At 39.1% G+C, this 15,815-nt stretch overlaps 1 protein-coding gene across 4 annotated transcripts in view; it reads right to left on the minus strand.

Annotated features, from left to right (window-relative positions):
* The window catches only part of PHF6 (PHD finger protein 6), a 67,164-nt gene that overhangs the window by 18,002 nt on the left and 33,347 nt on the right, over nt 1-15,815 (minus strand). For 3 of the 4 annotated variants that reach the window (XM_062183719.1, XM_062183720.1, XM_062183718.1), the window contains exons 6-9: nt 10,032-10,201; nt 9,728-9,871; nt 7,982-8,086; nt 4,245-4,378 (exon numbers count right to left, since the gene is read on the minus strand). In XM_062183719.1, the coding sequence (XP_062039703.1) occupies nt 4,245-4,378; nt 7,982-8,086; nt 9,728-9,871; nt 10,032-10,201 (553 nt within the window). The remainder of the gene's footprint in view (nt 1-4,244; nt 4,379-7,981; nt 8,087-9,727; nt 9,872-10,031; nt 10,202-15,815) is intronic. The other variant, XM_062183721.1, reaches the window with a different exon arrangement.

Consider the following 15,815-nt stretch of genomic DNA (forward strand, 5'->3'; position numbering starts at 1 on the left):
TTTAAAAAATAGACAGTACAGGATTAACATACATAAAAATCATTTATATATTCCTGCCTCATTTTTTTATAATATGAATATTAACCTGGCTCCTGGCTTCGGATCGCTGTTTAGAGATGGTCACTGAAACATGATTTTCTAATAGCTAAAATGTAAAAAAACAACAAAAAACAAACAAAAAAAACTAAGTATCTAGAAAAGGAACCTATAAAGCAAATTGATATTGCCATGCAATGGAATCCCATGCAACAATTAAAGCAGATGTAAAACTGCTAAATGTCACAGGAAAAAATGTCTCAGATATAGTAAATAGAAAACAGATTATGAAACAGCATATATAAGAATACTTTGTTTTCATAGACATGTATACATAATCACACAAATGTCTAGAAGAAAACATCCCAAATGATTTAAAATTGTTATCTCTGCATAGAATTAAAATTGACATGAAGTTTCTTTTCTTTCCTATACTTTCTTTTTCCAAAAAGAAAATAGCTAATTACAAATTAGCTAAAATTAAATATTTAAATAATTCTCTATATAATCTTAAAATATTTAAAATGGGTCTCTGATTAAAATTGTTAATGGTTACTTCACATAATAATGTAGTGCTTGTGAAATATTTAATATCCATGAATTCATACAATAGAGAATACAAATTTGCCTCTTTTCTCCTCTATCCCTATGTAACTACTGGGAGGTAATGAGCATCAAGTTTGCCGAATGTTCCTAGAGATTTTCCTATATACACAAAAGCACATATGCACATACATGGAAGTATGCTCTAAGCATAGTTGAGCACAAAGATGGTAACCTGGGACTCCGGTGTTACTGACAAATTGCCTACTATGTATTTGCAGTGCTTTCTTCTGTATGTCTTTTAGGAGAGAAATCATCCTCTATCTTAAGATTTCTCTCATGTTACAGCAGATAAATCTAATCAGAAATGGAAAATTATACCATATTTACTCTTCTAGATAAAATTGTCAGTAACTGAAATTAATTAAAATTAAATTTGTACATTAATTTGATGAGTAGGTATCTTTCAATGCTGAGTTTCTCTATCAAGAAACATAATACATTTCATCAACCATCTGAGTCCTTTGCAAAATGTCACTTAAAAATGATCTATTTATTTATTTATTTGAAAGGCTGAGTCAGACAGAAAGAGAGGGAGACAGATCTTCCATTCACTGGTTCACTCCCCAGACGGCCACAATGACCAGGCCGAAGCCAGGAGCAACATCAGGTCTCTCACGTGGGTGCAGGGGCCCAAGTGCTTGAGCCATCTTCTGCTGCTTTCCCAGGCACATTAGCTGGGAGCTGCATTGGAAATGAAGCAGCTGAGAATTGAATCAGCACCCTTATGGGATGCCAGTGTTGCAGGCAGTGGTTTTAGCTGCTACTCCACAGTACCAGTCCTAAAACGTCATTGTTTCTAAAGACAGAAAAGGTTCACCTTTACTGTGTGTGTCTGTGTGTGTGTGTGTGTGTGTATGGGAGGTGATGGGCACTTTTTTATGACTTGTTATTACAGGAATTGTTTATTTTTAAAGTTATCTCATATTCAACAATCTTACTGAACTCCTATTAATTTTAATAAATTCAGAGTTGACTCTTTTGGGTTTTCTTGATAGGCAATGATAAAAATATTGATTATTTTATTTGTTAGACATTTTTCTTTCATTTTTTATTTCACTGGCTTAATCCTCTGGAAGAATGTAGGTAGTTGGTGCCTTTGTCTTGTTCCTAATCTGAACGAAAGCACATTTAGTTTAACAGTTCTCAGAGATGAATTAAGAATTACCTGGGCAGTCATCAAAATACAGTTTGGGCCTCAACTAAGATGTATTGAATTTCCATCTCTGAGGGTAGGGTTCAGGCATGGACATTTTTATTTATTTTTAAAGATTTATTTATTTGTTTTGAAAGTCAAGAATTACAAAGAGAGAGATCTTCCATCCACTGGTTCACTCTCCAGATGGCAGCAATGGCCAGTGATGGGCAAGACCAAAGCCAGGAGCTTCCTCTGGTTTCCCATGTAGTTGCAGGGGCCCAAGCAATTGAATCATCTTCCACTGCCCTCCCAGGCACATTTGCAGGGAGCTGGATTGGAAACAGAGCAGCTCAGACAGGAACTGGTGCCCATATGGGATGCTGGCATCAGAGGCAGCGGCTTTACCTGCTACACCACAACACTGCCCTTGGCATGGACATTTTTAAAGAGGGCTCTCTCTGCCTCCAGCTGATTCTGAGGCTCATCCGGGTTTAAGAACGACTGATTCTTTATTTTAACACTAAGCAAACTAACTGTTGTTTTCCCATAAACACTCTATTAAAAGCTTCCTAGCTTGCTAGCAGTACTTGTTATATTACTTTAAAATCCAGAAATTGATGGTGAATATTATCAAATGTCTTTTCACCATTCATCAAGCAGGCAATAAGATTTTTTTCTAATTATAACAGATCACATTAATATATTTCCTAGTTTTGAACAGTCTTTAAATTCTAATCCAGAGGTGATTTTGAGTAATTTTGTTTAGGATTTTTTGTATATATATTTATAAAGTGAAACTGGTCTACAGTTTGGTTTTTCTTTTAATGTATCTGTCAGGTTTGGTATCACATTTATGCAAGCTTCACAGAATGAACCAATGAATTTTCCATCTCTTGCCATGTGCTGGACCTCTTTAAATAATATTGGGATTATCTGTTCCTTAAAGGCTTGACTGAACTCAACTGACAAGTATTTGTGCCTTGATTACTAAGTAGGATTTGGTAAATTTTATAATATAATATTAGCATCTTATACGGTGCTGCCCACTGCTGACTTGCTGAGTGTTTTTGTCAGCTGTTTTTCACACAGAATAGTAGGACCTAAAATCACTGGGTTCTCGCATTCCAGGAATGTCAGAGTAAGTGCTTTACAACTCTCGAAGGCAAATGAAAAGTTCAGGGACCCCAACCAAATTATCCTACATTTGCTTAAACAAACAGAACCATTAAGGCGATATACTGACATCACTACCCTAAGGCAGCACAAGTAAGTAGAAGACAGTGGCATGCAATCCCAAATACCCATTCCTTACTCTTCCATCATCTTCCAAAGAGAATCTTTTGCCTTCTATCTTCACAACTACATCATATTCTAAGCTATCAACAATTTGCACTTGGACTACCAGCAACAGCCTCCAAACTAATCTCTTCATTTCTACTCTTGCTTCTGTCCTACCTGAAGGTCAAGATTTATTTACTTCAAAGGCAGAGTGACAAAGAGAGTGGGACAGACAGTGAGAGACTTACATTGGTTCACTTCCTAAATGGCTGCAATAGCCAAGGCCAAACCAGGCTGAAGTCAGAGATCAGGAATCCCCGGGTGGCTGAGGCCCAAGCACCTGAACCATCATCTGCTGCCTTCCCAGGCATATTAGTAGATTGGAGGTGGAGGGGCCGGCGCTGTGGCGCAGTGGGTTAAAGCCCTGGCTTGAAGCACTGGCATCCCATATGGGTACTGGTTCTAGTCCCGGCTGCTCCACTTCCGATCTGGCTCACTGCTATGACCTGGGAAAGCAGTGGAAGATGGCCCAAGTGCTTGGGGCCCTGCAACTGCATGGGAGACCCAGAGGAGGCTCCTGGCTCCTGGCTTTGGATCGGCACAGCTCTGGCCGTTGCAGCCATCTCGGGAGTGAACCAGCGGATGGAAGACCTCTCTCTCTGTCTCTACCTCTCTCTGTAACTCTTTCAAATAAATAAAATATGTCTTAAAAAAAAGGAAGTGGAGCAGCTGGGACTTGAACCTGGACTCTGATATGCAAGTCCAGCATTGTACGCAGCAGCGTTTAACTCATGGTACCCAAATGCCAGCCTCCGTAGCTTGTAACTTTTTAAGAGCAATTATGTAGTTTGTATATTTATTTGCCTGGCTATTTAAATAGATCTATCCTACTAGACTATAAGTTTCATGAGGACACCGTCTATCTCTGTTTTGTTCAATAGTGTATACCCAGCTCCTAGTACAATGCCTGGCCTAGCAAGCATAATACTGCATGAATGAATTTTAATCCAAGGACATATAGTCAGGGGAAAATGCAAACTGCACTACTTATTCCTTTAATAATATTCTCAGTATTCTATACTTGACTAAAGACCACCTAAGAATAGAAATCAAGTGAATGAATGCCATGTATTTAAGCATAGTTACTTACTGACATATTTATGAAAATGGACAATTGTTGTTTTCTTACTTGTAAATTCCTCGTGACATATTTTCAATGTATTTAGCTTTGTCTTGCACTCCACAGTGGTAATGGTAAGTCTTAACACAGGCTTTTATTTCACATCCAATAGTAGCACCGGGCTGACTGCAAAGTGTACATTTCTGTTTAAAGAAAGAGGAAGAATAATTGTAAGCAGCATTCTAAAGTTGAGGCTTTCTTACTCTATTTTTGACATATTTTAGCCAAGCATTTCAGTTTACAAAGCAAATAGCAGCCATTTTCCATTAAAAAGGGCACACTGCACTTATTATATAGCATATAATTAAGATAATACAACAATTTAAACCATACTTTGATAAACTTTTGAATATTACACCATCTCCTGATGTTTCCACCATTTAACATCTGGAATATGCCAGCCTGTTGGGAAAACTACACCACCCATCAGATCTGACATTTAAATCTAAACAAGATAATCCTTAGTGCTGTCAGATTCACAAGTAGAATGGTATTGTGTATTTCAATGGCTGACTTTGTTTCTTCTCTGATATCAGATCCCCTCCTATTATAATTGGGGGAAAGAATAAGAAAACAGGAAAGTACCCCCCTCTTCCCAAAGAGATCACTACCAAGTAGGCAAAAGGGCAGAGGGAGACTAAAAGAGCTGAAATCTTTTTCAAGACTCCTCAGTTTGGCCTAGTTCCGCCTTGTCTACAGAATGTTCTTAGATGAAAACGTGTCTGTTGAAAAGGGGTTTCATGGTCAAATAAGTCTGAGAAAAGTTAGGCTAAGAAGCCCTTTCTCCAGGAATGGAGGTGTTGGTACAGAGTTTTTAAGTTTATTGAACACTTAGATAACCTTGTATTTTTTGAGGGGTGGGAGACTATTTTTAACTAATTTTTTTGGCATATTTGTGGGAAGTGTTATGTCACTGTTTACCCTGACCTTCAAAAGTACAGGGGGAAAAACTGATCAAGAGAACCGAATGGTTATTCTAGTCATCTATTCTGACTTCAGCTATATGATACAACAGTATTCTGCATGATATGCTGAAGTGATTTTTCCTTTTTTAGTACTACAGGTTCTGCTATAAATGAGTTTCATTTTTAAAACAGTAATCAAAGTACCAATAAACTTGACTGGAACTAAATGGAATAGATCACATCAGTAACTTTCATACCATCAAAAAGAAAGGGTCGTTTCTAATGGATCCAGACAAAGGCTTTTACTGTCCTGAAAACATTATATGAGAGTTTGAGAGGGAACTTCACAATGGAATGATCAGATTCACCACCTGAATTCAAGAATCAGACATTAAGACTTCTCTGATGTGATAAGATATGGATGCTACTCATGTAATCCCACCTGACATACTCACACCTTCTCAAAACTTGAAGCTTAATTTAATCAAGCCTTTACATGTAAATTCCACTTTTAAAGGAAATATTGTGGCTAGAGGGACAAGTTAGGTGGTATCATGAAAAAGAAAACAGACTAAAAAACTGTGGGGCATTGCACAGGACAATTAATTCATTGTCCACAAGTCAACAGCACACAAACAAAAAAGAGGGAGGACAGACTGCCTTAGATTATTTAAGAGATACAGAAATATAAAAACAAATGTAGGCAGGCGTCACGGCTCACTAGGCTAATCCTCTGCCTGTGGCGCTGGTACTCCAGGTTCTAGTCCCGGTTGGGGCGCCAGTTCTGTCCCGGTTGCTCCTCTTCCAGTCCAGCTCTCTGCTGTGGCCTGGGAGGGCAGTAAAGGATGGCCCAAGTGCTTGGGTCCTGCACCTGCATGGGAGACCAGGAGAAGCACCTGGCTCCTGGCTTCGGATCAGCGCGGTGCGCCGGCTGCAGTGTGCAGGCTGCAGCGGCCATTGGAGAGTGAACCAACGGCAAAAGGAAGACCTTTCTGTCTCTCTCTCTCTCTCTCTCTCTCACTAACTCTGCCTGTCAAAAACTAAACAAAACAACAACAACAACAACAAAAAAAAAACAAATGTAATGTGTGTTCCTTCTGAGGATCCTGACTCCTACTAACTGACCTTGCGGAGATGGTTTTGAGACAGCTGACAGAAAACAAACATAAATTGAGTATTAAATAAATGACAGTAAGAAATTACTGTTAATTAATAAGGTGTAATGACACTGCAGTTAGACAAGGAGAAGTCCAGTTTTTAAAAGATACATATTGAGAGGGCCAGTGCTGCAGCGTAGCAGATAAAGCTGCAGCCTGCAGGGCCGGCAACCCATATGGGTGTGGGTCGAGTCCCTGCTGCTCCACTTCCGATCCAGCTCTCTGCTATGGCCTGGGAAAGCAATGGAAGACGCCCCAAGTCCTTGGGCTCCCGCACCCACATGGGAGACCCGAAGGAAGCTCCTGGCTCCTGGCTTCGGATTGGCAAACTCGGGATTAGCTTTGGATTGGAAGCTCCAGCCATTGCGGCCAACTGGGGAGTGAACCAGCGGATAGAAGACATTTCTCCCTGCCTCTTCTTTTTTCTCTGTGTAACTCTTTCAAGTAAATAAACAAATCTTAAAATATATATATATACTGAAATGATATGAAGTCTTACCTCTGCTTTAAAATACAACAAGCAACATGAATAAAAGGCATAAACGAAAAAGTGCTACAATTTATGGCAAATGATGAACTGAAGGTGAGAGATGATTGTATGTTACTATGCTAGTCTTTATAATTTTCATATGCTTGAAAATTTTACAACAAAAATTCAAAAATTAAAAGTTGTTTCTAGAAATAAATGCTGTGTTAAAGAAAACACTTTGCACTCTGTTGACATTTTATAATATTTATAAGCTTTAAGGGAGTAAGTGATCCTTAAAGGTGCCAATGTTTCTCAAAGCCACTGATCAGTTGTTCAGAATGTTTAAAAACATGACACTAGGAAGCTGTTGTCATAGAGCAGTGGGCTAAGCTGCCACCTATGATGCCGGTATCCCATATGGGCACCAGTTCAAGTCCTGAATGCTCCACTTCTAACCCAGTTCCAAGCTAATGTGCCTGAGAAGGCAGCGCATAACAGCCCAAATGCCTGGGCTCCTGCCACCCACGTGGGAAACCTGCATGGAGTTCTAGGCTCCTGGTTTTGGCCTGGTCCAGCCCAGGGCCATGCCCAGGCCATTGTGGCTACTGGGGGAGTAAAGACAGCAGATGGAAGATCCCTGTCTCTCCCTCTCTCTGTAACTCTGCCTTTGAAATAAATAATCTTTAAAACATAATAAAAATAATAAAAACAGACTAAGGCACATTTTATAAAGAAAACTTTAAAGCTATGATAAACATTTTAAGACATAACTGTTTATTTGTACTTTAAACCTAAAGCCTTAAAAATCTCTTCCTTTTATGTAAAAAGAAAAAGATTAACATAGATTCTCAAAGCTCTGTTAGGTTTATGAAATTCTTCTTTAAGCATGATTATACAATATAATATTTTATGCTTGACAATGTTTATCACATCCATATCTTCACTCATTTTATCAAAGGGCTTACAACTACCTTGAAATATAAATCTTGTTAGTGTAATTCATAATTCTTTTAGAAATGAAGTTAATTCGAAAAAGGAGTAAGTTTCATAATATAAGTATCCCTTATTACACTATAAATAAGTCAAACATACACTTTGTTTAACATACAAACTATTTTATATTAAATTTGATGACTGGATAAATTTGAGATGTGATCTATATTTAAAGCAGAGTTAAGAGTAATGCTGCATAACATAAGTTTAAAAACCACAGACCATTCTTTTTCCTCGCTTAATCTCTTGAAGAACAGTTTTGATATCAAAGTCTCCAAATTCTGCTCTTGATGTTGTTGTGAGCTGAACTGTTCCAGAAGAAAACAACTAGAGAAGAGAAATGCAGGAACATTAACAGAGTTCTTAAGAAAAAAAATTAAACAAGATAACAAATGTGTTATATTAATTTTCCAAGAAAGATGATATTCCTGAATAATCAAGTACTAACTTCAATTATTTTTAATATATTCACATCATTAAAATACAACTCAAAATAAAGACAATAAAATAAAACTAAGATTGCCAGCATGAGCTAAGATTAAATACCTTTCTTCAAACAATGAAGATTTCAACAATATTCTATCATCTCAACTGCTTTACATTTCTTTTAAAAATAGCTTACACTGGCAAATTTCAATTACAGATGCAGATCAGAACCACACAGAGATTTTTTTTTTCAAAACAGTCATGTTTGGGATCCACTCCATGGGCACCCTAAGTGCATGTATTTTGGCAAAAGCTTCCCAGGTAAATCTGATATGCCCTCTAGTGAAGAATCTATAAAATGGGGTGGGTATTGTGGTACAACTGGTCCTAAATCAGAGGGCCAGTTCAATCCTGGTTGTTCCTGTTTCCAATCCAGCTTCCTGTTAATGTGCATCGTGTGAGGCAAAGATGGCCCAAGTGCTCAGGTCCCTGCCACCCTTGTGGGAAACCTGAATGGAGTTTCTGGCTCCTGGCTTTGGCCTGGCCCAGCCTTGGCTGTTGTGGGCATTTGGGGAGTAAACCAGTGGATAAAAGATCTCTGTCTCTGTTTCTTTCTCTGTCTTTACTCTGTGGATCTGCCTTTCAACTAGATGAAGATAAATATTTTTTAAACGAATCTATGATACAAATAATGCAATTTTATAAACTTGGTCATAAAATGGGTAAGTAATCCAATATAACCTAACTCAAAAACATGTATGTGTAATATAAGTCAGGCCTGGATCTAAGTTTGCAAAGATAAAAACTTATCCTCATCTCATTCTTATCCTCAAGGAATTAAGAGTCTATTAGAGAAGATAGGGTCATAAATAAATAATTGTTAATCAGTATGTTAAGCACAATAATAAAAGTATTTATTGTTACACTAGAGGCCTAAAATATCTTTCATAAAATGTTGAAATTTTTAGTTATGAAATAATTTATGGATTATTTTGAATATTGTAACTATAATTAGGACTATGTCAAATGCTACAAAAACATGAAGACAATTATTTTTGAAAATCTAAAGTTTATTAAGATTTGGGAGAGCCAGCGCTGTGGCGTAGCAGGTAAAGCCGCCGCCTGCAGTGCCGGCATTCCATATGAGTGCCAGTTTGAGTCCCGGCTGCTCCACTTCCGATTCAGCTCTCTGCTATGACCTGGGAAAACAGCACAAGATGGCCCAAGTCTTTGGGCCCCTGCACCCACGTGGGAGACCCGGAAGAAGCTCTTGGTTCCTGGCTCCTGGTCTCAGATTAGTGCAGCTCCAGCCACTGTGGCCAACTGGAGAGTGTACCAGCAGATGGAAGACCTTTCTCTTTCTGCCTCTCCTTCTCTAACTTTCAAGTAAAATAAATCTTTTAAAAAAAGATTTGGGATTACAGGATACACAATTCATAGTTCTCAAACACTATACTAGGGAAGTTAAGTGCTACATTTGGCTATTAGTTAAATGATTTTCAGAACTTAGCTTTAAAGCAAAATAAAACAAACCATGCTTACCATACACTTATAATGTGCAGCTGCCTTCTTAGCATTAAATATATGCAGTTTTCCTCTTGCTTCATTTTCTTCCTCCCCTACATGACAAAATCCACATTTGGGCCTTGTATCACTAGGGCTGCTTCTATGTGGAGATCTATCTCTCTGTAAATGTAAAAAGAAAGAAAAAACCAACTTAATAAAATCCTATCAGTATTTCAAGCTTACATTACATTTCAAATGATGAACTTCATCTATAGACACAGTTTAAATAAAATATTCATGGCACAACAAAAAGTTAAGAATCCAAAAGTTTTCTACTTACGTAAGAACTACTTTCCATTTCATCTGTTCCATGGGAGGATGTGGACCTCGTATCTTCTGACAGCCCTTTGAAATTGGTTTTTCGTGGCCTGCCTTTGCGACTTTTCTTTTTATTTTTAGGTGATGAAGGCTCCAGTTCATGCTCATTAAAACTTTCTTCTAAATCAGCTGCTTAAAAATAAACAAATGCTTTATAGGGACCAATCTTAGAATCACCATTATTAGTTCACAGTTCCTTACGACATACATTTCTCCTTGGCATGAAATCATCTCCAGAAATGAGGAGACATGATCTTTGGTGTGTCCAATACTGCAATGCAATGTTAAAGAAAAACACAACAAAATCCAAATATAATAAAATGGTTATATTACAAATATTGAAATATTATTTCCTTTGGATTTGCAATTCTGTAAAAGTGAGCTTTATAATCTTGATTATGTGACTTTTAAAACTTTAAGTTAGTTATAATAAAATTAAACTTCATTCCTCAGCCATATTGACCACATTTCAAGAGCTTATTGATCCTATGTGCCTAGCTGCAACTGCATTAGACAGTACAAACATATAGTTTCCACCATCAAAGAAGAGTTCAGATGGTACTGCTCTAGATAGCTCTTCAAACCATCATAAAAACTGAATAAACAAATTCAACAAGGAAGTCACCCACGAATGAACTGATCAAGTAATTAAACAAATATTACGCACAAAAGGAGTTCCTAACACAAGTGGTAGAAAAGCTATGCTGCGAATTAATTGTGTATATTGTAGTAGATGAGACAAAACTTATGTAGAAATTTTAGAACTGCATTTCCCAGCAATTTGAAAATAATCAATTTGAAAAGAATTTCTACCATTAAAAAAGGTGTTCCAGGGGCCGGCATCGTGGCATAGTAAGTTAAGCCTCCACCTGTGGTGCCAGCATTTCTGCTAACTGCCTGGGAAGACAGTGGAAAGCGAGCCAAGCGCTTGGGCCCCTACATCCTCATGGAAGACCCGGAAGAAGCTCCTGGCTCCTGGCTTCGGATTGGACCAGCTCCAGCTATTGCGACCATTTGGGGAGTGAACCAGTGGATGGATGACTCTCTCTCTATCTCCCCTCTTTCTGTCTACAACTCTGCCTCTCAAATACATAAATAGATCTTTAAAAAAGTTTATCTTTAAAAAAAAGGTGTTCCAGTTTTTGCTACAAACATTTTATTAGTTGAGGGCATAATCATCATACAAGACAATAAATTCTCAAAAATGTGTAACAACCAATTGCTCACTTATCTTAGGGTCCAACTATAAAGTTTTTAGCACAGTTATAATACCTTAATTGATTTTCCTTTACCACATCACTGATTATAATTCTAGAGACTAATATCTCAATGAGAAAGCAGATCAACTCCTATTTCTCAGATACTAATATTTTTCCTAACACCTTCAGGTTTTTTTAAAGCACACTGTTAACAACAGTTTAACAACAGGTTAATTCAGGAAGTATACTTGAATATATGTAAACTTAAGAAACTCATGTAGCAGACTGTAAAATAATTAATAGCAATCTTTTATAAATACAACTTCACATAACAATGGTAGGACTTGAAGGAGTAAAGGGGGAAAGGCCAAAGTTATGGGATGGTGTTTTATAGGCAAGAAGCCAAACTCATGTGAACAACTCTTCCTGTGCAGACAGTCAATAAAAGATATCCTCTGATATTAACATTACAGCAAATTTCATATCAGAACACACTATCTATTTTAAATACTCAAAGTGACAATTTTGAAGACATGAGATTTCATTAAAGCTGCTAGAATTATTTATAGTTGTCAAAAATTTAAAAGTCTTAAAGCAAAAAGTCATAACCAAATGTTTCACTCATTGTTAGATATATACATGCATATACAAGGGTTTGTGGAAGAAAATGGAGTTAAAAGTATACGTAAATATTTATTTATATATGTATATATAACATTCAGTTATCTAAAATGAAAGCAATTATCACTAACACTATAATAACACTACTTTATTAAGTATCTATAAATAAATCACCTAAGAACTAATTCTATTACAGGCCTACATGACTAATTTCCCACCTGGCATTTTTGTCCTATATATGAGATTATTTAACATTTAAAAGTCACAGCATAATCACAAAAAGATTCATGGATTTAACTATCAGACTTTCAAACTAGTGAGAAGTTTTTTTAAAGGGTAGTAAGTTAAATGAAAAATAATAAATTAGAAAAATATTTGTTGGACCTGTGACAAATGATTAGTATCCTTAAATGATAAACTCATATAAGATTAAGACTTCAAGAGTAAAATAGATCAGATATTCCTCCGGGGAGACCTGGAGGAAGCTCCTGGCTCCTGGCTTTGGATTGGAGCAGCTCCAGCCATTGTGGCCATCTGAGGAGTGAACCAGCAGATGGAAGACCTCTCTGTCTCTACCTCTCTAACTCTTTCAAATAAATAAAATAAATCTTTTAAAAATTACTTTAATTTGAATAGTATTTCTGTACCATTTAAAATTTTTTAAACAATGTACAATGTGGTATTTTTAGAATTAAAAAAATGTATAACATCCAATGTGGTGAAAGGAGGGGTTGGAATATGTTTATTCACCAACAATGGGAATACAAAGCAGCACAATCTTTCTGCAAAGGAATAGGGCACCATGTATCAGGAACCTCAACAAGTGTATCCCCTTTCATTCAGGATATCAGTTATAGGAATTCATTCTAAAAGTGCACATAGCCAGCCACTATAATCCACTGCTTTTTGTTCCCCAATTCATAACTGTGAAAGCATTTAAACACTTAAAAAATATTTTTTCTTTTGTAATTATAAAAGATGTGCATAAAAGTAAAAACCTTCCTTCCATCTTCTCCTTCCACCTGCTCTGCACTCCCAGCTGGTTCTCTAGTCTCCCTCTTCAAACTCCTTCCTTCCCAGGTAACCACAGATAATTGCTTTATTCTTAGCCTTGGGGGTTAAGAACCCCAGGCTGAATTGTGGATCTGGCACATACCTTTTGGTCTTAGACCAGAGAAGTACCTCAGAGGGTTCTTGAATGAATTACATGAGTTAGTCCATGTAAAGAACTTAGGACAATGGCATGAAAGACGCTCTCAATAAATGCTGGCTATTATTTTCTCTGAGTTTGCAAACATTTTTTAAAAAAAATACACAAATGGGGGCTGGCGCCATGGCTCACTTGGTTAATCCTCCGCCTGCGGCACCGGCATCCCATAAGGGCGCCGAGTTCTAGTCCTGGTGGCTCCTCTTCTAGTCTAGCTCTCTGCTGTGGCCTGGGAAGGCAGTGGAGGATGGCCCAGGTGCTTGGGCTCCTGCACCCGCATGGGAGACCAGGAGGAAGCACCTGGCTCCTGGCTTTGGATCGGCACAGTGCGCCGGCCATAGCGGCCATTTGGGGGGTGAACTGACGGAAGGAAGACCTTTCTCTCTGTCTCTCTCTCTCTCACTGTCTAACTCTACCTGTCAAATAAGAAAACAAAAGATACACAAATGGTTGGGGCCGGTGCTGTTGTGTCATAGGTTAAGCATCCACCTGTGGCACCTGCATCCCATGTGGGCGCCAGTTCTAGTCCCGGCTGCTCCACTTCCGATCCAGCTCCCTGCTGATGGCCTGAGAAAGCAGTAAAAGATAGTCCAAGTCCTTGGACCCCTGCACCCACATGGGAGACCTGGATGTAGCTCCTGGATCCTGGCTTCAGATTGGTCCAGCTCCAGCCGTTGTGGCCATTTGGGGAGTAAACCAGCAGACGGAAGAGCTCTTTTTCTTTCTCTCCCTCTTTCTGTTTGAAACTCTTCCTCTCAAATAAATAAATCTTTTTTTTTTTAAAAGATACACAAATGGCATCTGAAGCTACTATTCTACATCTTGCTTTTTCCATTTTCCATCACAGTACATACAAACTACCTTTTTTCCCCCTTATTTTTATTGACAGGCAGAGTAGCCAGAGAGAGAGAGAGACAGAGAGAAAGACAAACTGCCTTTTTTTTTTTGACAGGCAGAGTGGGGAGAGAGAGAGAGAGAAAGAGAGAGAGAGAGAGAGAGAGAAAGATCTTCTTTTTTGCCGTTGGTTCACCCTCCAATGGCCGCTGCGGCCGGCGCATCTCGCTGATCCGAAGCCAGGAGCCAGGTGCTTCTCCTGGTCTCTCATGCAGGTGCAGGGCCCAAGCACTTGGGCCATCCTCCACTGCCTTCCCGGGCCATAGCAGAGAGCTGGCCTGGAAGAGGGGCAACCGGGATAGACTCCGGCACCCCAACCGGGACTAGAACCCAGTGTGCCGGCGCCACAAGGCAGAGGATTAGCCTGTTAAGCCACGGTGCCGGCCCGACAAACTGCCTTTTAAGAGCTAATAGTAATCCACTGTATTTAACCAGCCACCTATTATATTGCTTGCAAACTATTTTCATTCTTTTTTCTATTACAGATGTTTTAAGGAACACCTTCCTCCATTAATCTTTGCTTGTTATACAACCTTTTTTTTTTCTTTTTTGACAGGCAGAGTTAGTGAGAGAGAGACAGACAGAAAGGTCTTCCTTTTTCCGTTGGTTCACCCCCCAAGTGGCCACCATGGCCGGCACATTGCAGCTGGTGTGCTGCGCCGATCCAAAGCCAGGAGCCAGGTGCTTCTCCTGGTCTCCCATGCAGGTGCAGGGCCCAAGCACTTGGGCCATCCTCCACTGCCTTCCTGGGCCACAGCAGAGAGCTGGCCTGGAAGAGGAGCAACCGGGATAGAATCCGGCGCACCAACCAGGACTAGAACCGGGGTGCCGGCATTGCAGGCGGAGGATTAGCCTAGTGAGCCGCGGCGCCGGCCTGTTATACAACCTTAACAGCACATATATGTGTCTGTATGCAGATATGAAATAAAGTTGAAATGCTCGTAAGAATAAACATTTGCACTTTTGAGCTTTTACTGTACCCAATGTGCTTCACAGTTCATATGCATTAGCTCTGAGCCTCACAACTGCACAGACTTCTATCAGTCATCTTCCAACTCCGCCTTCCCTTCTATGAAGGTTACATAATTTTGTTCAAGGTCACAAAGCATGAGAGTAGCAGAGCTAGGACAAATATATGTCCATAAGTAACTACAAGTATGCTTTTAAAATGGCAATATTCATTTCTGTATGTTCCTGGAAGTTTGAGTAAGGGCAGTTATATTTGTGGGTACATGGAATTGCTCTAGAAGGATAAACTTGTTTGCTTTAGCAAAGGAATCTGGAAACTGAGGTACAAGAGCAAGGGGTGGAAGAAAGCCTACTACAATGCTCATGTACCTACTCAAACAGATGAATACAATATACTTGCAATTTCTAAAAATCCAGGCTGATAAGACAGGTGATAAAATCAAGTTGCCATCCTTCCTATGCCACCAAATGTTCCCAACCTCTTATAAGCACAGCCCCAAGATGTCTATGGTGCTTTACACCGGCCAGGCCCCTCCGTGTTACCCATTTGTTTGCCTCTGGTATGGCCCTATAGGGTGGCCAGGAGCTACCAACTTACCAGGATACCCATCCTTACCTAGTGTTCCAAAGCCCCATCGGTCCCCTTACTAATCCTCTTCTTCTTAACCAACGTTTTCCTCGCCTTACATCCTCCTGGCTTATGCGCCACTTCTTTCCCCAAGTTCCCACGTGGTTTAACAAGGCGAAGAACAAAGGACCCCTGGACAGGAAGCCTAAACTGCCACTTACTAGGTTTTAACTTAGTTAAGGTACTTAACATTTGCGAGGCAGTCTTCTCATGTTTCAAATGAGACTA

The sequence above is a fragment of the Lepus europaeus genome, chromosome X (genome assembly GCF_033115175.1).
Source record: "Lepus europaeus isolate LE1 chromosome X, mLepTim1.pri, whole genome shotgun sequence".
In the NCBI taxonomy this organism is placed as follows: Eukaryota; Metazoa; Chordata; class Mammalia; order Lagomorpha; family Leporidae; genus Lepus; species Lepus europaeus.